We start from the raw sequence: 20,554 nt of genomic DNA, 5'->3' as shown, positions 1-20,554 counted from the left end.
TTCTTTGTCGTGTATTGCAGTGCCATTTTTTTTAAAACAAAGGCTTCATGGCTCAACATTGCAAGGTAATAACAAACAAAAGGATTATACATTGAAATCCTCCCCCTTCCAAGACTCCCCCTAGCCCTCCCCTCTAGACCACGAAATAGAATGCAATTCAAGTAGTCTTTTTTTTTTTTTTTTTTTTTTTTTTTTTTATGTTTTAAATGTATGGATATATAAGACAAAGCAAGTACAGAACTGGTTAACAGAGTGTCCCCATTTTATTAGCAAGTGAGAGTATATCAGAGGGAGATGTAATTGATTCCCCCCCCCCTTTTTTTTTTCTTTTTTTTTTTTCTTTTTTTACGGTTCCTAGACAGATAATATATATTATTTTAAAAACCAACTTATTTTACAGCCCTCTGCCCACCTCTCAAACCCATCTGCTCACCAAGACCCCAGCCTCAAGCCAGAGACTTTTTGACTTTTCCACCCCCATCCCCTGCACCATTCCCCTCTCCTCCTCTTCCTCCTCCTCTGCAGCCCCAGGGGTGTGAAGGGAGGAGGGCAGGGGGTGCAGGGCAGGGAGGGGGGGTCCGTGGGGAAGCACACAAAGGCCAAGAGAAGGAAAAGGAGATGCTGGGGCACGGAGCTGGTGCTTCTGCAGGGCTTGGCAGGAGCCTGGAGCAAGCCCCAGGGTGGGCAGGGGGTGGTGGGACCCCCAAAAGGTTGGGAAACCAAGAGCTCAGCCAGGGGTCGTGCAGAAGCAGGGCCTCAAGTTGTGACTGGCATTCACCATTCCAGATAGTTTGTCTCTAGAACAGTTTCCTTTTTTTTTTTTTTTTTTTTTTTTTGTCTAAATTGTGGTGTGGTGGGGTTTTTTTGGTGGTTTTTTTGTTTTTGTTTTTTTAATTAAAAAAAAAAAAAAAGGATGCATGTCAATGTATTTCTGTGTGTGCGTGCATCTGTGTACATGAGTAACAGCCAACTAGCTCATATGGTCATGACCAAGCTATATTTCAGAAGAGAAAAGAAACACATTTATCACACTTTTCCTAAAACGAAAAGCTAAGATTTCAAGTTCAGTATTCGCTATCTTGTCCTTCCCTCCCCACCCTCCCTTGCTATTTCTGGGTTTTTTCCCTTCCAACTTACTTTAGCACCATAACACATCTTAAACATTACAATCCCTCTTCAGATACTACACAAAATGTCCCATAAAAATAGTGCTTTTTTGCCAAAAAAGTTATATAATATATTATATATATAAATCAACTAAATCCGTGGCAAATGTGCAATGCAGACGCCTCCTCCATTTAAAGTGAGCATCAGCTCACTTTTCTATTTTTATTCTTCTTTCCCCTTTCCTCTTTCTTCTCTCTTGCTTTCTCTCTCCTGTTCCTCTCTTTCTCATGTCATCAATGAATTCAAAAAGGTGCAAGTCGATTTGGAATCTTGTAATGAAGCACACACACAAAAATGCAGATGGGGGCTCCTCAGAACTTCTCAGTTAGGTTTTTCTTTTAAAGGTGCAAATGAAAGTTATAAAAAGATAATAAAAAAAAAAAAAAAAAAAAAAAAAAAAAAAAAAAAAGAAGAAAAAAGTGGGGTGGGAATGAGGCAAAAAAAAAAAAAATTATAACCCTCAATATTTCTCCCCGTGTTATTTTTGTTTTCACTTTATTGTCAAGAAAGACATGGAATGGACTCTTCTTCTTGAGAAAAAAAAAAAAAAATTTAAAATTTAACTTCATATCCTTTTTTTTCCCTCTTGCTCTTTCTTTTGTCTTCTGGTGTTGGCACCAGGGATGTCACGCAGCACCCGGCAGCAAAAAAGTTCAAGTGCCAAAAACTGTCCCTTTGCAAGTACAGGCTTGGAAATACTGGGGGGGTCGAAGGGGGTGCAGGGGGGGACACGAAACAGGCCTGGGAAATGAAACAACCCTCCCCCCCCACCCCCGAAGGACGATGCTGCGGGAGCGGCGCCGCTGCCGCCGCCGCCGTCCCCTCCTTTGCTGTGTCAGTTGTTTGGTTGGGGGGACCCGAGCGGCTCGAGGGTGCCCCAGCACCCCGCTCCTGGGCTCGGCAGCCCCGGGGAAGGAGGGGGGCTTTGGGTGGGGGGGGCCGGGTCTCTCGCCAGTCCTCCTCCCGCCCAATAACCCCAAGGAGATCAAAAATCGAGACAGCCGCTCAGGGTTCATTTCTGGGAGCCGGTCGTTTCGGGAGAGGCTCGTGCCACCACCAGGGGCCTCTGGCTGGGCAGGGAGATGAGGGGACGGTGCAGAGTTTTGGCTTCTTCAGCTGCTTGCAGCCCCTCCGCCTGCCACCGGTACCGGCGCGCCCGGAGGATGCCGGGCACCTCCCGCTGCAGCCGCTGGGAGCTCTTCTTCTGCCAGACGTCATACTTGGAGTACTTGGTGTGCGAGGGCTTCTGGAAGCTCTCCTGCAAGGGGAGGGGAGAGGAATGTCAGCCTGCCTGCCCCTCCAAACAGGGGATCATAGAGTCATAGAATTGGCTGGGTTGGAAGGGACCTCAGAGATCATCAAGTCCAACCCTTGATCCACTCCCCCCATGGTTCCCAGCCCATGGCACTCAGTGCCACATCCAGGCTCTTTTGAAATATCTCCAGACACGGAGAATCCACTACTTCCCTGGGCAGCCCATTCCAATGCCTGATCACCCTCTCCAGAAAGAAATTCTTTCGAATCTCCAACCTAAACCTCCCCTGGCACAACTTGAGACCCTGCCCTCTTGTCTTGCTGAGAGTTGCCTGGGAAAAGAGCCCAACCCCCCCCTGGCTCCAACCTCCTTTCAGGGAGTTGGAGAGAGTGATGAGGTCTCCCCTGAGCCTCCTCTTCTCCAGCCTCAACACCCCCAGCTCCCTCAGCCTCTCCTCATAGGATCTGTGCTCCAGTCCCTTCACCAGCCCAGTTGCCTCCTTTGGACCTGCTCCAGCACCTCAATCTTCTTCCTGAGCTGAGGGGCCCAGAACTGGACACAGGACTCAAGCTGTGGCCTCACCAGAGCTGAGCACAGGGGCAGAATCCCTTCCCTGGACCTGCTGGCCACGCTGTTCCTGATCCAGGCCAGGATGCCATTGGCCTTCTTGGCTACCTGGGCACACTGCTGGCTCATGTTCAGCTTCCTGTCAAATCCCCTCTTTGAGTTCCCTGCATCCCAAAGGAAACTTTGCCCCATCCCCGGGGACATTCAAGGTCAGGTTGAGCTGGGCTCTGAGCAAGGGGGTTCAGTTGGAGATGTCTCTGCTTATTCAAGAGGGATTGGATCACAAAACAGAATCAGAGAATGGATTGGGTTGGAAGGGACCTTAAAGATCCATCTAGTTCCAATCCCCCCTGCATGGGATGGGACAACTCCAATAAGAACAGGTTGCTTCAAGCCCTGTCCAACCTGGCCTTGAACACTTCCAGGGATGGGGCAGCCACAGCTTCCCTGGGTGACCTGTTCCAGTGCCTCACCACCCTCAAGTATAATGAATTTCTCCCTAATGTCTAACCTGAATCTCCCCTCTTAAAGTTTTAAACCATTTCCTTTCCCCTTATCCTCTCACTACACGCTCATGCAAAAAGCCCTACCCAATATGACATTTAAAGGTCCCTTCCAACTCAAACCTGTGATTCCTTAATCCAGCCCCCTTCTGGTCCCCCATCTTATTAAAAGCTGACTTTCTGCAGGGCATTTGGCATGGCTTGCCAATAGTGGCCTTCTCTCAAAGGCCTCTGTGATGGGGTTTGTCACCCGTGGCCCTCCCAGCTTCCCTCTTGCTATTCATTTCAGAGAAGGGCCCCCATGCCGTGGCAGCCCCTTACCTTGCTGAGTGCTGGCAGGCCTGCCAGGGAGGTGGCAGAGAGGTCACGCTCAGACTTGACAGACTTGGCACAGTAGGTTTCCAGCAGAGCCAGGTCACAGCTCCGAAAGCAACATTCCTCCACAATGCCCCGGTTGATCCGCCGGTTATTTCGTCCCACGGGTCTACCTGCAAAGGCAGAGACCCCATCATCAGCCACCCACGTGGACTGCACCCTCTTCCCCTCTTCTTGGTGCCCATCCCCTTTGCGGGCAACCCTCCAACAGCCAGCAGAGCCTGGTGGCTCCCAGACCTTTCCAAAAAAGAGCAGTGCTTCCCCAAAGCAGCCCTCAAACCAGCGGGATTTCACATTAAGGCTTTCCCAGGCAAACACCCTTGGTGCCAACAGCGTTTCCTGCGGGCACGTGGTGCTAATTAAAGACACTTTATATGATTTATACCCCTTCCCTCCTATCCCCCCGGCTGCCAGCCCTTTGCTGATCACTGTGCCCATCTCTGATGTTACTCCTGGGGAGGGAGGTTTGTTAGGAAGGAGCAGCGCAGCGGCTGCCAACCTCCCTCTGTCGGATCGAGGCTCCAGGCAGGTGAAGAGAACCAAGGCAGCTAAATTTTACCAGATGGGACAGCTCTGAGACAGCTGCAGAAAGAATACAGGCTCCTGCACTCGCCAAGAATAGCTATTAAACTTAATCTTTTAATAAGGGTTCCTGTCTCGTTTCTGCCTGCAGAAGGATGCGAAAACCTATGTCCGGTGCAGCAGCAACTGAGTGCATTTCATGTCACGGCTTACTGACTGCCAAAGCACTCCAGAGGAAAAGCTTACATCAGTTTTACTGGTTTGCCTCTCCTTGTCTTGAAATAAGAGTCAGGCAAATTTGAATTTCTGATGCAAAACAAATTTGCTCGGGAATTGCAACTTCCCAAGTGTAAACCTGCCTGAAATGAAAAGATTTTCTCCAGGTTTTTACACGCGCTGTGTCATCTGCTTGCACTGCTTGTGGCAGGGGCTCTGCAGGCTGCCAGGAGCACCTCTTCCCAGCTCAAAGTGCTCTGAGGGAGGGGAACAAAAGCCAGCACCACCTGGGCTTGCAAACAGGGTACCACATCCTGGTCAGGAGAATTTGGGTCTGGGGAAAACTGAGCGAGCTTTGAGGTACGATGCCCCGCAGGGACACAAAATTGTCCACGTTGTCCCCATGCATGACCTGCCATCCTGCCATGCACTCCAGATGACCCAGGCACTCAAGTATTTGGCCTCGGTTCAGATTTAAGGGCTCTGGCTTGCAAGGTGCTGACAAATTTCTCGAAGGGGTACCCTGTCTGGCTGCCCGAAGTGCCTCAGGACAAACTGCAAAGTGCAGGAGCCTTCTGTGCATGCAATGCAAACCCACGTGTGGAAAGCAGCCCCACGTGTGCAGCACAAACACAGGTGTGAGATGCAAACATGTGGAGTGCAGCCCCGTGTGTGTAACGCAGCTCTGCAGGTGCAATGCAGCACTTTGCATGCAATGCAGTTCTGTGTGTTCAGTGCAGTCCTGTGCATGCAATGCAGCCTTGTGTGTTCAGTGCATCCCTGTGCATTCAATGCAGTTGTGTGTTCAGTGCAGCCCTGTGCATGCAATGCAGCCTTGTGTGTGCAGTGCATCCCTGTGCATTCAATGCAGCCCTGTGCATGTAATGCAGTTCTGTGTGTTCAGTGCATCCCTGTGCATTCAATGCAGTTCTGTGTGTTCAGTGCAGCCCTGTGCATGCAATGCAGCCCCAATGTGTTCAGTACAGCCCTGTGCATGTGCCACACAGCCCTGCATGCACAATGCAGCCCCCTGCATGTGATGCTGGCATACAAAACTCAGTGACTCTGTGTCACCAGGGGCTCTGCAATAGTGAAGCCCCTGGCAGCATGGCACCCACTCTGCCCATATTGGAGGGGAGCCCCTCAGCTCCACGCTTCATGGAGGTTATGAGAGCAAACATGGCATTGGGACACAGGGCAAGGGAGTAGCTAACTCATGCCACGCAGCCCACCTGCAGGAGTCACTTAAAATGTTCTGGTTTCCACATTTCTCCCCCCTGCACCACCACCCTCCTTTTATTTCCGACAGAGAAATTTCAGGCGTGACCTTTTGCCAGCCCCACGGGAAGGTGGAAAAGACAGATCCCTCTGGGTAAAGCCTCAGCAAAGGGAGCATTGTTAGGAGTTCAGTTTTCTCTGCACAAATGCTTGTGGCCCACAGGAACACATGAGGATTGGGCCCTCCCTTTAAAGGTGTGTTGGGTGCCCACAGACATGAGTGCTGCCAGCACAGGCAAACCAAGGTGATGCCCAAGGGAGAGAAGTCAGCTTGGAGCCAGGTGCACATATTTTCCTGTAGGCATGAAGTGCCCAAAGTCCATGGGGAGACCTGCGCTGCCACAAACATTCTGCATCATGTACAGCCCCTGCTTAACACATCAAGCCCAGCAGCCAGACCTACATGTGTGGCAGGTTGCTGAATGTATCAGGCTGCTCCAGAATGGCATCTGGAACACGGGCAAAAGGAGAGTTTGAGAGGAAAAGAGAAAAAATTCTCTTTTGCTGACACATCCCCAGAGGGCTGCATTTGTACTGCTGCTGAACAGAAGGCTGCACAAGGGGTGACACACATGGTTCAGGGAAAAGCTGAGCTTCTGAAAGGTGAACACATCTCCTCTCAAAACCAGAAACTGCCCACTGGCAGCTGTGTTTTTATTTGGAATGAAGAGAGGGGGTAAAAGAGCAAGCAAAGCAGAACCATTTTCACTGCTTTGCCATCAAGGGCACTTCTTGGCATGGGAGCACGTGGTGAGCTGGCAGCAGCACCCACTGTGAGCATCCCTGCATCTGCAAATGCCCAGGTGTGGCACTGCCTGGGAAAGCTCCCAACAACACCAAGAGCCCCAACAGCTCCCTCCAGCCCCTTCCTCTCCACCTGCTGCCCTCACCCATCCTGTGGGCACACACACAGCCCCAGCCCTCTGCCCCTTCCCTCTCACACAAAGCTGCTGTGTGCTGTTCCCCTTGCTGGAGCTGCTGCCAGCTCCACTGCAATGGTCCAATAGGACAAATTTCCCATTACATAATTGTCCGTACGGATCTCGCCAAATGCCAATACAATCTTCTGTGGGAGAGTTACTTTAGGGGAAAAAAAAAAAAAAAGGCAAACATAAACTGGGATTTAGTCACAGAAAGTACCTGGAGACAAAAACCCAGGGAAGAGATGCCGGGATGTTTCTGGTTGACAGCAGTATCACTGCTGACCTGGATTGGGACAAACATGTGCTCTGCAACACAATCTATGCACAGACTAAAGGTTGAATTTCCTGGCTTTTGCCCATGGGTTGCACTTTGCTTTACTGCCACTGCCAACCCCAGGGAGGGTTTTGCTGCTCCATCCCTCACCCACAGGGCTGAGCTGTGTGGGCAGCATGGAGCAGGAGCCACTTCCCATGGCAGCAATGACCTCCTGCTCCAGAGGAAACACACTTCCCCTCAGCCTTCAATGGCCACCTATGCTCTCTGTTATCCCCAAATGCTGCTCCACCAAAACCTCCCACAACTCTGCTGTAGGGCAGTGCAGAGCCCCATGATGCAAAGCCTGGCAGTGACAGCCCTCCAGCTGCCCAAGGTTATTCCCATCTGGCAGCAGGCTCTCCCGACGGGGAGAGCTGGGCATCCCGGTGGCAGTGCAAAGCCAAAACCCCTCCCGGGAGGTCCCGGAGTCTTCATCGGAGAGTTGAGCATCCCAGTGGTGATGCAAACCCAAAGCTGCTCCCGAGAGGCCCCGGAGGCCTCGTACCTGCAGCTCAGGTGTGCCTCCTTGCAGCAGGTGGTGGCACTGCCGTGGCCACGAGGGGACAGGAGAGTCCCTTCCCTGGCATCGCCACCCCACTGCTCCGGGCTCCCCACCCTCACCGGGTCCGAAGGATGCTGCGGGGAGGGGTGCGCGGTGCCGGTGCCACCCCGGTCGGGTCCCCTCTCCTCTGGTCAATCAGGCGGCAAGCCAAGTGGAAGGGGACTTTGGGTGTAAACAGTCCCCGCGCCCCTGTCGCAGGAATGTCGGGAGCAACAAGGGGGCCTTTGTGCGATGCCGGGCCCCGTCCCAGTGCCCCCGGCCTGGCCCTCCCCCACCCCGGCACCGCGCTTTCCCCCCTGCTTTTTCCTAGTATTATTCGGAGGAGCGGCGGGCGCGCAAGAATGTGCCCTGTCAGCACAAGCGGCTGCAAAGAGCTAAATTCTTATCAGCTGTTGGAAAGGAGGAAACAGGAGCTGTTGTTTACAGAGAAGTCGGACGCCTCTCCCCCTGCAGCCCCTTCTGCCCTCCCTGCCGGTATTGCATGACAGCAACTTCGCGGCTGGGGCTTCCTCTCGACCTGCCCCGCTTGTTTCACTCGGGGCTGTGTTCAGCAGCATCCCTCCGATCCACACCGAACCGCCAGCGCCGGGATAGGGGCCGGGGAGCAGGGAGAAGGGGGCCCGATCCTTCCGCACCATCGCGGCAGGATGATGCCACCGCCTTCCCGCACCTGCGGGCCAGCCCCCAAAAGCCTTGGCAGTCCTAGAGGGGAGGGATCAGGGCAGAGGTGGAGAGCAAAGCATTCCTGGTTCCAGCCCCAGGTTGTCCATACCCTCCTGGGATGCAGCACAGGGCTGGTGTGGCTCACACATCACCGTGCCCAGCGTGCATCCCATGGCCAGGTCACTCCAGCACTGCCAGCTCCTGTCCCTATTGGTTCAGGTCTTTTGCAGCCCCAGCTCTCAGAGGCAGCTTCAACATCCTCAGCCACAAGCACCTGCCAGCCATGATGCTTCCAAAGGCATATGGAGGCTGGGATTTGCTCCCCACACCATCAGACAGATGGGCATCCCAGTTATTGGAGAGGGGCTGCACTCTCTTCAGTCTGGATTGGTGACATTTCCCTGTCACCACATGCCAGGGGAATGAAGCACTGCAGGTACACTGCATCTGCTTTTATGCATGCAAACAGCACTGAAATTCAGAGCTATCTTCCCTAAGTGCTCCCATGTAAGAATGAAGAGCATTATTTAGGTCCTTAAATCACTGCTGCAGTAGGAAACTGATAATGGATGGGTTTTCATGCCATTTTTTGTTTGTTTGTTGGGTTGGGTTTTTTGTTTGTTTTGGTTTTTTTTTTGTTTGTTTGTTTGTTGTTGGTTTTTTTGTTTGTTTGTGGTTTTTTTGTTGTTGTTGTTATTGTTTGTTTTCTTTTCCAAGATTAAACAGTCAGCTGCTTGTGACAAGCCCCATCAAGCAAGCAGGGCCCACCTGAACATGCAGGACAAGGCTGCCCAACTCATTTCCTTCCCACACCAATGACTGTGTGAGCACAGGCTGCTCCTCAGGTCACACTTCCTATGCTAAGAATTGCTCATGACAAATCCAGGCCTGGTTTTAAGACATAAACCCATCATATGTTGCATAGCAGTGCCCTGCCAAGCCTATACGGTGACAATAGTGCATCAGTGAGGGTTTAGGAGTGAAGATGAATATGGTCAGGAGAGTTAATCACATTCTGAGGCCAACTGACAGGCAGAGGGAAAAAACAAGATGAGCTGGGGATGTCCAAACCCTTCATCAAGTAGAGACATCACCCTAAAGTCTTGCACAGGATGGCCAGAAGTTGAAGAAGGGGTTAAAATATGAGACTGAGGGGACTTTGCTTCATCTGCTGGCACAAGGGCTCTCCAAAAATATTCGAAAACAAGAAGGGGAATGGGAGAAGATGAAAAAAGAAAAAACAAAAACAAAGCAAGAATCCCCTTGCAAGCACCAGAACTGGCCACTTGGCATCAAGCAACTTGTCTGCCTTCAAAAGTGTTTTTATTTTGGCCTGGACAGCTGGGTTATTTGAGGTGAAAGGAGGTCAGTTTGTCCATAAAACAAAAGCCCCATTCCTTTTCATCCCCAGAGAGGGGGAGGAGGGAAAAAAAAAACAGGGGAAAGAGATGGATGCTCCTCTATATATATAAAGGGAGAGGATGATGTGTGAGAGCAGAAGAGGAGCTCACCTCCTCACCATGCTGGTAAGACAAGCCCTGGAGCCTTGGCTGAGCTCCATCCTGGGCCTCCTTGGCAGAAGAAAGGTAGAAGGGGAGGTGAGAAGAGGGAGAACAGCTGCCATGCAAATCCTCATCACTCGGCTCCAGGAAAGGAAGGAAACTCTCCCAGGGCATCCCCAAAAGCACCACCTGCCTGCAAGACCCTTGGGGGCCATGAAAACATCTCACAGCTCAGCTGGGACAGGGCAGGACAATTGGCCCCAGCTAGCACCAAAACTACACAGCCCAGACCCTGGCTGCTGCTGGATGTGGGATCCTTGCACCCAACCTCAGCAGACACTGTCAGCCAAGTCAGCCTGAGCATCTGGGCTGGGAAGGGATACCCAGGGTCATCTCCTAACTTTGCAGCACTCCCTTTTCCTGTATGGGCAGACTAGGATGAGAAGAGGCTGGCTTTCCAATACACTCCAAAAGAAATCCCTGCTACTTGAAACTTGACATTTTCATTCCATTTCCAGGAGGCCATCAAACAAACAGCCCCATGTGCATGTGGTATCTCCATCCTCTTTCCCCTTTTTGGCTTTGCATCTTTCCTGTAGTCAATCACTCTGCAGTTCAGTCCTCAGTGGGCAGCAAGACACAAGATTTTCCCTCTCCCAAGCAGAGCAGGGGACCAGAACACCAAAACAAGGATCACACTGAGGCCCTTGTGCCCATAGATTACTGAGCACCCATCACTTCTGGTTTACATCTCTCTGCTTTACCAGCTAAGCCCTTGCTAATGACAATAATCCAAACCCCCAAAGCATCCTGCTGGAAAGCCCACTCCAGCAAACTGTCCTGAAGCCACCTGCACTCAGACAACATCAATACTGCATTTTTTTGCACTAGCTGCACTGCAAAAGGGTAACACATCACTCTGCAAGGACAGGTTCACCCAGCAGGTAGCCAGGAGGCCATCAAGCATATTTTGGGAGCAGCCTAGAAGCTGCCTAGAAAAGGGGAGCTCTCTGGATGCAGCACTTAGGCATCAAGGTATAAAAATAAAGCAGAGCTGAACCTCAGCAGAGAGCTGGCTGCAGCCATTCTTGTTTTAATGACTTTTGTGCATCGCTGGTGAGCCCATTACCTATGGCTCCTCAGTACCAAACACAGTGTACCAAGTACAGTGGTATTTGACTGTCCTGAGCACCAAATGCAGGACCCACTTTCCCCAGGGGACAAGTCACTCCCCCAAACTGGTGCAAGGTAGGTGCACATCACCCCAAGATTTTCCCCCCTTCCCTCCTGAGCTCCTGCTGTGTCCCAAGCAAGCAGAAAAAAAAAAAAACCCACAGCGGGCTGGGAAACCCAGCTCCACCAAAGCAAGGAGACCTGGGGTGCAGGCAGCACCCTCCTTGCCACTTACTGAAGTAGAAGCCCCTGTCCCCACAGACGAACTGCAGTGTGTCCACCAGCTCCCCCCCACACAGGGTCTCCGCCGTGCCGTACGCTGCCGCTGAGTCCAGGGCGTAGGTCAGGAAAGCCAAGAGCAGCAGCAGCATCCTCCTGGCTGCACACATCCTCTGCACCTGGGGACAGAGATACGGGGTTAACACAGCCTCAGAGACCCCCAGGGATGCCACCTGGCCCAGCCAATCCCCCCCACCCCACCCGCAGCACACCTGGGGTTGGGTGCCCTGCCGTGCCAGGATGCTGCAGGGAAGGAGCGGCGGTGCTGGGCTGGCTGCTGGTGCCAGGCTGGCTCCCCACATGCTCAGCCACTCTGGCCAGACAAGGTTTGCATTGAAGCAGTTTTTTCCATTGGAAAATCCCACTTCAGCCTACCTCTGAAGGGCTTTTATTCCCCTCGCTCTTTCAGCAGCACCATTTTTCATTTTTTCCACCTTTCCAATGGGAAATCATTCAAATTATTATCGGGTTTGGTTGTTGTTTTGTTTTTGGTTTGTTTTTTTTTCTTGACAGGTTTTCATGCCCTAAAGCAGAAACAAGTGAAGTTTCCACCTGTCCTAGAGCTGCTTTTGAGGAAGGCTGAGTTTTGCCAGGGAGCTGTGGCCTTTGCCCCAGGTGTACGGGACCTGCAGGACTGATGCTCGGGCAATCCAGGGGCTGATTGCACAAGCCATGTTTGCTGACAAGAGCCTGGATTGGGAAGACATCCCTCAGGAGCAGAGCAGTCCCACGGGAAACACACCTGAGGCCTCACTAAGGAAGGCCCAGAGGGTAACAGCTGGTGTGGAGGATTAAAAAAGAAACTCCCTGGATGTTTGTTAACTAACTCAAAGATTTCCCCTGACTCGGCTCCAGCAAACAGCTTTGCCTCCCTGTCAGCTTCTGCAGGTGTAAGGTGAGGGTCCTATTACCCCATAGATGGTTCAAGGCGTTTAGCCCCTCAGGAATGAACACCACTGAAAAACATTCAACCCAATAAGGATGACAGCCAGACAGGCCAGCTCAAAATGATGAGAAATATGGTAAAACAGCAGCTGGCATGGGGCAATGCTACACCTGAAGTGGAGCATCCCCTCTCCCTGCTAACGCTCAGCTAAGATGCTGGGTTTCACATCCAGCTTTCATTGCCATAGCATTTGAGCAACTCAAGAATAATATCAGTTAATGAATATTACCTCATCCCCCCGGGATGCTCGGAGATGGAGCCGAAGCCCAGGATAGATTAAATGACTTGCCCAAGGTCACGGGGGAAGTCTGCAGCACAGCCAGGAAATTAGCCCAGCTCCCCCGGGTCCCTGCTACAGTCCTGCCAGCAATAAAGCCACCCTTGCTACCAATTTTTTACTAGCACGTAGTTCAAATCCCCATTTGCTAGAAATGCCTTGTGCTTACAAGTCCTGAGCTCCCCTGAGCAGCAGCAAGACAAACCAAAACACAGGCTGCAAGGGCTGGGTGGGCTGAGAGGGGCATCCCCCTGCCATGGGCTTTGATGCTCATTGTATTGCACAGCCTGTGCAGGCAGAGACCAACGAAGCTGGGAAAATCCCTCCAGGGCTCTGGATAAGAGAGCCAGAAGCCCAAAACCCAAACTTGGGCTCAAGCGAGGGAGTGATGGGGCTGGGACCAGTTTTTCCAGCAGCCTTTGGCCCACCTGGGGGGATTTGCTGTGTATTACATTAGGAGGAGAGGGGTGGCACCAGGCTGTGATTACACCACACTGCCAGCTTGTAGTGCTTTGCCACCAACACCTTTTCAACTTGACTTTTGTTAAAAGCAGCCAGTGGATGGTTTGCTGGGCCATCCCAGCATGATGGCAGCATCACCTGTACTGCTGGCCACACGTCCCTGGTACAACAGCATCAGCAGCTGCATCTCCAACTGACCAGGCAGAACCAATCCTGCTCCTTTGACTTATTTGTTTTTTCTCTTCCCTCTTTTTTCTTTATTTTATACCCAGCTCCTGACTGGTGGTGTCCCCAGGGCACAGGTATCACCAGCAGCTCATTGGAAGGGCAGCTGATGGACACCATCCAGTGCCACTGCCAAAGCTGGGACTGCAGGGCACTCAAATCATCTCCCCTCCCATTTGACTTGCTCTGGCTGTAAGCACCATGGCTAACAAGGAGGCTGGGACATGGCCTTCCCCAGTCCCCCACAAGGGTTTTCCCCAGTAGCACAGGTGAAAAATAGAGGTTTTCCTTCACATTCAGTTTAAAGAAAGGGTTGAGATGCTCTCAAGCAAGGGGAGAGTGAGGTTTTGTCAGCTGGGCGATATCTGATGCTGAGGAGACCTGATACCTTCTGTGGAAAAAAACTTGCACTCCTTGGAAAATACCCACTCCTGCACAACCAGCACCACAAGCACAAGGCAGTCCCTGGCCACCCTCTCTGAGCTCTTGTAGGGTCCCCATGCACAGCATAATTCCAGCCAGGAAGCCCCTTGGAAGCCATGAGGTGAGTGATGATGCCCAATGCTGTCATCCAGGGCTAAGATGGATGCATGCAATGTCATGAAGTCACCCTTTGCCTGTGCATCAACCTCCAGCCCTTTCCACCACTGTCACCTTGGCATCTCCCTGCTCCCTCCAGCAGCTGTGTCATGAGGACCAGGGCAGCAAAGCAAAAAGCATCTTTATTTACTATCTGGTCCTGCAGTTTCTCTCCAGTCTGATGGGGCCACAACCCATCCTCCCTCTCACTTTGGCCCTATTGACCCCATGGAGGAACAGTCACCAGGCTTCACCCAAAGGCTCCCAGGGTGCTGGCACTGGCACAGCACACTCTGACCTCTCAGTTGATCATTCCCCCCTCTCAATCCTCCTTAGCAAGGGGAAACAGCACCCACGCAGGACAGCTCAGCTCCTACCTGCCCTGCAGCAGCTCCCCAAAACAGGGTGGCAGAGCTTGGGTGGGTACCCACAGCCCACGACACAGTGTGAGCATCATGCTGGGTACCAAAGCTGCGTGTGGTATCAAAGCCACATCCTGGGCAGTATGGTGAGCCAAAGCCTGGTGCACTCTCCAAGAATCCATTCTCCACTGAAAAGCTGGGACAGCACACTTCTGGCTTCTGTTCCAAGCATTAGAACATGGAAGCCTCAGCTGTGGGACAGGAGTAAATTCAGACTGATGGTTGGAAACTCCTCACATCACAGGTGACATAACCCAGTGAGAGGTAAGTGAGGCACCTTCCTAGAGGAAAAGATCCTGTGATCACTAGGAGAGAGGCTACACTCAACAAAGGTCCCTTCTTGTCATGTCAGCCATGCCAGCAGAGAGCTCAAACCCCTTCAGCATGTGGCTTCAGTCTGGGAGAGATGAACAGCAGTGTAAGACATGCCAAGTGCCCATCAACCTGAGCAACAAATTCCTCCTAATGAAGGCTTGGACCCCACATGGCATGCAAGAGGATGATGCAAAAGGAACTACTTGGTTGCACAGGTGCCCTGTATCATCCTGGGAATCACACCCAAGAGCAGCCTTCTCAGTGCAGCAAGCCTTCAGAGCATGCTGCTGGCTTCTCCTTGCCTTCAGAGGATCTGCTTTGCTCTCCATCCTTCATGTCCCTCTCCTGCCTTCCCCTGCATCCCCAGGTCCCTGCACAAAGCCAGGCTGCTGTTGGAGATAGCTCAGTTGCAAGCAACTGCATGCAAGATGCTCCCAGCTGCCTTGGGACTCCTGCATATCCCCCCATTGCAGCACAACTTGCTGCACCCTTGGCCAGAGACCTCCTAAAACCAGCAGCCCTCAGCCAGAGGGGACAAGGCAACAGAAAGGATTTTCTCCAAGCAGCTGTGGTGTGCTGAGGGCAAAGCCCAAGGGCAAGGTCTGCAGCAGAGCCACCCTGCTACCCAAAGCTGCTAAAGGATTTTTTTAAAAATGATTTGCTGGAGGATCAGTTGGACTGATGATTTCTGTCCAGCTGCTGGGGAGCTGGGGGCCAAGAGGCCACAATGTGCTACAAGGCCCTGTTGCCAAATCTCAGAGAACAGCTCAGGCATCCCTTGCATCCAGGTATCGAGCCAACCAAACCACGGTTCCTCTCTTGGGCAACGAACATCTCCCCAAAAAGGGAGACTAAACCTCTTGTCTGACCTAATTCCTTCTTCAGTCTGGCCTTCATTACAATTTAATAAGAACAGAACAACGTAGGAGGGAATTGACAGATGGCCCAGTCTGCAAAATTTGGATTTGGACAGCAAAAAGAAAAAAATAAATGTCTCTTCTTTGAAGAGCAGTACAGCCTTTCAAAGTGAGCACAGCAAAAAGTCATCGGCCCGAACCCAGCAGCTTGTGCAGGAAGGGAAAGCCCCTGTTTGCACATCTCAGCCTCCACCAACCTCTACCGTTCCTAAAAAAAACCAAACAGTGGCCAGGTAGATGTCTTGCCCCTCAGATGCCAGTCTTTGAGGGATGGGGAGCATCCCTCTGGGTCACTCCTTTCAGAGGGCAACCTGTTTCCAAGTGCAGCTCTCCTGAAGGGGCAGGACATGGGCATGTGCCAGCCTCCCACGTGCCAAGTGACTATGGGCAACCTCTGTGGTGACAAGGTGGCAAAGGGTTAGCAGAAGCTGGTGGGGAGAGGCAGGTGCCTTGGCCACTGAAAACCACCCTGGGGGCTGCACCTTGGGCAGAAGTACTGGGATGAGGCACCCAATGGTACCCAAAGGGAGCCTGGTGTGCTGCAGAAGAGCTTCCCTTCTCATCTGCAAGAGAGAGGATGAGATTTCCGACCTGCAGCTTGGAAGGAGTAAGCTTCAAAACACAAAACTTTTGACCATTGAGTTGCCACACAAATAAAAACAGAGCCAGGACCATGAGTTTTGCTGTTTAGCTCAGGCTTGACAAAAAAAATAAGAAACTCCTGATTCTTGGCACCTGGCTCGCATGACATTTATATGGCTGAGGTTGGCAATGCTGCTGCTATTTTTAGCCCTCACTTTTTTTTGTCTTCACTGCTCATCCCCATCAGCAGCCCACTCCACACAGAGCTGGGGGTCACCTTTCCATCTCCCATCCTATGAGCAGGAAGAAATGCCTGGCTCCTCTGCCTTCAGGACAGGGGATGGGGTAGGCTGCCTGCACCCCACATCTCTTGGTGTTGCAGCAAGGACTACCACAGCTGAGGAAAAATCAAGCTGAAAAAGGTGAATGGGGTATTCAGTACCATTTACTCACCCCACTGGGGAGTAAGAGCGTCTTGCACAAATTTTGGTATGCAGCCCAGAAACATTTGATTTATTGCATAAAAAAAAGGAAATGCAATCTTGCTTAACTCTTCTAAAGACAGCTGGCAAGACCCAGGGAAGGGATTTAAGTCCATTTTAGTAGCTTCACTTAACTCCTTTCTTTATTGTTCCTCCCTCCTTTCTGCATTCCCTTCCTAAACCTGGAGTATATCAGGGAAAGTTAACAGCAAGTTAAGCTGTTAAATCAGAAATTGTGGTGGCTGAAGTCTACTGGCAAGTGATATTCCCACAACACGTTGAACTTGCTTTATGTCTTGGCAGAGCAGCTTTAACCCTTTCAGAGCCAGGCTGCAAATGCCCAGGCAGATTTTGTCCCTGGGTGCCCCCCCACTTCCCCTGACCCCTCACACAAACATGTCAAGGAAGGCCAATATCTCTTTGCCCTCTTAGAAAACACAGCAGCCTCTAAAAGCAAAGAAAACCCTAAGAAGGATCAGAGAGGTCAGTCCCAGGACACGAGCGGGGAGAGGGTGGGCCGCTTACAGTGCTCATATGTACTGCTGGAAACACACCAGCTCCTCAGTCCCTCTAAAAATAAGACCTCACCTGCTGTGTTTGCTTTATTTAAAAAAAGAAAAGTACAGAAATGCTTTTCTCTGGAGCACTCCAAAGCCTATAGGAATTAATGGGAAGACACACAGCCACCTCCGGGTTGCCTGGTCAAAGCAGCAGCCCTCCAGCCGGGGCTGCAAAAAGGATCACCTGTCAGAAAAAGCACTGGGACACACACGCAGACACATTTGGGCTCTCAGATTTCATGTGGCGGTGGGAGGGGACCTGCGGTGTCAAATCTTTTATCCCTTAATGAATTTTCACAGGAGCCGGGATAGCCCCTTTGAAAGGCTAAGTGAACTTGTGTGGGTGTCGACAACACAGAGCAAGATTTACAGCTCTGACCCATTCACCCCCACCAAAATTGTCAAGTTGGGTCCAAAACAGCTCAGTGAAGCTCAAATCAGAAGTGTCAGTCAGCTTTATTTCTCCAGATGTCCTTAGCACAAAGTCACCCTCACAAAACCCCACGACCCAGGCTCCTCAACTCCACTCTAAATCAAGGCAAGGGGAGGAATAAAAACCCAACACGCTGAACCCTGCGAAGTAAAAGGGAAAAAAAAAATACAACAAACCACACACAAGCACAACCTGACAACAAATAAACCCAAAGAAAACCAGGCCTTGGCCTCCCAAGCACATCCCAGCATGTGGAATAAAACTACAGACTTTGTATAGGAAGCCTTGATGGAGGGTTGAAAGCAGTGGTTCTCCCGAGGTATCTATTTAAAACCACCCACACAAACCTTGTTTTTACACTTGACTGCTCCACGCCGCCTGAGTGAGACCTGGCGTATCAGAAACCCTGCTCAAGTACCACTGGCTGGAGGCAAGGCAGCCACATCTGCTGGTACAGTTACGCTAAAATTCGAGTTTCCTCATGTGCCCCAATTCCCTACTGCTCACCAGAGTGCTAAAACCTTTCCAAGCTGCTCTCTTTACGAAAAAAAAAAAAAAAAAATACTGCAGGGAAAAGCAATTGAGAAGGAAGAAGAAGAAAAAAAAAAAGAAAATCACACAAAGTCGACGGCTGCATGCCAACCATTAACTCTCACTCCATTTTGGCTTCGCTTTCTTGTTTTTCCTCCCCGTATTTTTATCCCTTCGAGACTGAACACGCCGCAATGTTTTGCAGAAGAGAGTTTTAATAGTCTCCCCGGTCTCCGAAGCCGGAGAACTGCCTGTCCCTTCCCCGCGCCGCTGCGAGCGTCTCCCCGCTCTCAAAACAACCCCGGGAGCAGCGGGAGAGCCACGGCCACCGAGGGCCGCGCAGCCCTGCGTGACCTCGCATAGCCCCGGCCCGGCCGCCGGCCCAGCCCGGCCCCCGCACGGCCCCTCCGCGCCTCCCGCACTCCGTTCTGCCGCCGACCGGCCCCGCACGCCCCTCCGCGGCACCCCACGAGGGGCTGCCCCGCCTCCGCTCTGGCGCGCAAACCTCGCGCAAGCGGCCCCGGCTGCCAGCATCCCGGCAAGGGGGAGGAAGGGAGGATGCGGGAAGCGGCAGGCGCAGGCAGCAGCGGGCTGTCCCCGCCGCCGGGGCGCGGGGTGCCCCCCGGGGGATACCCCGCACCCCACCGCGGTTCAGCCGCCCCGCCAGCCCGCGGCTGAGCCGGCTCTCGGGGTCCCTCTAGTGACACGTCTGGGGACGGCGGGCAGCGGAGACGGCGCGGCGCGGCATGGCACGGCTCTGCCCGGTACCGCACGGCTCTGCCCGGCACCGCACGGCTTGCAGTGGCACAGCACGGTGCGACAGGGCACGGCTCTGCCCGGCGCGGCACGGCGGAGCCCTTCGGCCCCTGCCCGCGGAGGGTCGGCGCGTAGCGGCGCTTACCTTGGCGCTGCCGCTGCTACTCTCAGGGTCTTGCGGCGGCGGCGGCTGCGGGCCGGGGAGGAAGGCAGGCTGCCGGCAGCGCTCATCCGTGTGTGCCCCGGCGCTTGACATGCTGCTGCTCTCCTGCCCTGGCAGCGATCGCGGCTTTGGCTCACCTTCCCCGCGCCCTGGCTCGCTCTCCTCGCCTTTGCCTTTTGGTATGTCACGTCCCTGCTTGATTTTGTCTGAAGGATGTTATTTTGTTACGATCAGATATTTTGTTATTCTAGACAGCGAGCGCGCTTTTCCTTTTCTTTTCCTTTTTTTTTTTTTTTTTCTTTTCTTTTTCCTTTTTTTCCCCCTGTTTTTTCTTCTCCCCCTTTTTTCTTTTCTTTCCTTTTTTTTCTTTTTCTCTTTTTTTTTTCTTTTTTTTTCCCCTCTTTTCTTTCTTTTTTTTTTTTTCCCCTGCTCTTTCTCTCCTCCTGCTTTGACTGCCCCTTGGGTGGCTCTCACTTTGTGTTTACTGACTACGATCCCCTGGCTGGGACGGAGGGGCCGGCTGCCTGCCTGACTGCCCGCTACTCCCGGCTGGCTGCCCCACGAGCGAGGAGACAGGCAGGGCGCTTCGGCTGCCCCCTTTTTATACCCCCCCAATGGGCATGCTCTGACTTCCCCAGCGAGGACCAGCCCGGCCACGCAGCCAATAAAGTTTCAGAGCGGTCTAACCCCCTCTCTTCCCTCCCTCCCTGCCTTCCCTCCTTCTCCCTCGTAACCCTCCGGAGTCCAGCTCGGGAAGGGAACAGGGGACAGAAAGTTTCTGCCGTACGGTTTCTTCCCGGGCTGCTGCCAGGCGGGGGCTTTCACCCACCCCGACCGGTCCTGGGGGCTGCGCATCCCCCACTACCCCCGCAGGTGAGGGGAGGAGGTGGGGGTTGCGCCCCGAGCCTCTGCCCAAAACGTTGAGGGGCTCCCCCAGATCGCCTCTCGCTGCTGGATGGCGAGCCCCAAGCCCTGGGGAGAAGGGGAGGGAGAGGTGATCTTGCCCGCTCGGCTCTCGGGGTTCTCTCTAGGTGCTCCTAGAGCACAGGTGCCTGCTCCCTCCTCCTGGCCCCGCACCGCTCCGCAGGGCTCCCCGGGGAAGGCACGGGCAGCCGGGGAGGGCGGCCGCAGGGTCCCCCCTGGGCTCTCCCGCCTGTCCGGAGCCCTTGCCCTCCTTCTGCTTCCCGGTGCGGTCAGGGAAGCCCCCAGCCGGGCAGAAGTGAGCCCCCCGCGTCCCTCCGTGTGGACAACATGGACGCTCCCCCCCTCCACGGGGCATCAGCACCGGGATTTCGCATCCCGCAGACCACCTTCGCGGAGCGATTCAGGTTGCCTCTCCCTTTCCGGCGGGCACAGCTCCCTTTGAATCCAAAGGGACTTTTCCCAGGCTCCGCCGTGCGGTGCGCAGCAGTGCGCGGCCGAACGCCCTCCCGCAGCTCCGCCGGTGCTGCATGGCAGGCGCCTGGTGCTGCGTTCAGCAAAACTCGGCTGCTGCCAGGGAAAGCGGCCACCCCAGGAGAAGGGACCCCAATCACATTCTGCCAGTGCCAAAGACAGCCCTGGCCACCCCCCAGGTCCCCGCAGCTCAGAGCTGGCCGGGTGG

General features: G+C 53.1%; 1 protein-coding gene across 1 annotated transcript; it reads right to left on the bottom strand.

The window, feature by feature from the left end:
- Positions 1-1,615: 1,615 nt before the first annotated feature.
- Positions 1,616-19,277, bottom strand: IGF2 (insulin like growth factor 2). Its single transcript, XM_030451167.1, has 4 exons — positions 18,934-19,277; positions 11,258-11,420; positions 3,814-3,980; positions 1,616-2,425 (listed from the first exon to the last, which is right to left on the bottom strand). The coding sequence occupies exons 1-4, from the start codon at positions 19,042-19,044 to the stop codon at positions 2,180-2,182; spliced, it is 687 nt and encodes a 228-aa protein (XP_030307027.1). The 5' UTR covers positions 19,045-19,277; the 3' UTR covers positions 1,616-2,179.
- Positions 19,278-20,554: the final 1,277 nt, after the last annotated feature.

Source organism: Calypte anna, chromosome 5 (genome assembly GCF_003957555.1).
Source record: "Calypte anna isolate BGI_N300 chromosome 5, bCalAnn1_v1.p, whole genome shotgun sequence".
Classification (NCBI taxonomy): Eukaryota; Metazoa; Chordata; class Aves; order Apodiformes; family Trochilidae; genus Calypte; species Calypte anna.
Note: the sequence above shows the minus strand (reverse complement) of the source record. Positions and strands in the feature narration are given on the sequence as shown.

What these genes read in the sequence shown, in the direction of transcription:
- IGF2 (XM_030451167.1), bottom strand. Translation starts at nt 19,044, where the DNA reads ATGTCAAGCGCCGGGGCACACACGGATGAGCGCTGCCGGCAGCCTGCC. An exon ending in GGACAGGGGCTTCTACTTCA is followed by an intron (nt 3,981 to 11,257) that starts GTAAGTGGCAAG and finishes CTGCCTTTGCAG; the next exon opens with GTAGACCCGTGGGACGAAAT. An exon ending in GCCTGCCAGCACTCAGCAAG is followed by an intron (nt 2,426 to 3,813) that starts GTAAGGGGCTGC and finishes CTCCCCTTGCAG; the next exon opens with GAGAGCTTCCAGAAGCCCTC.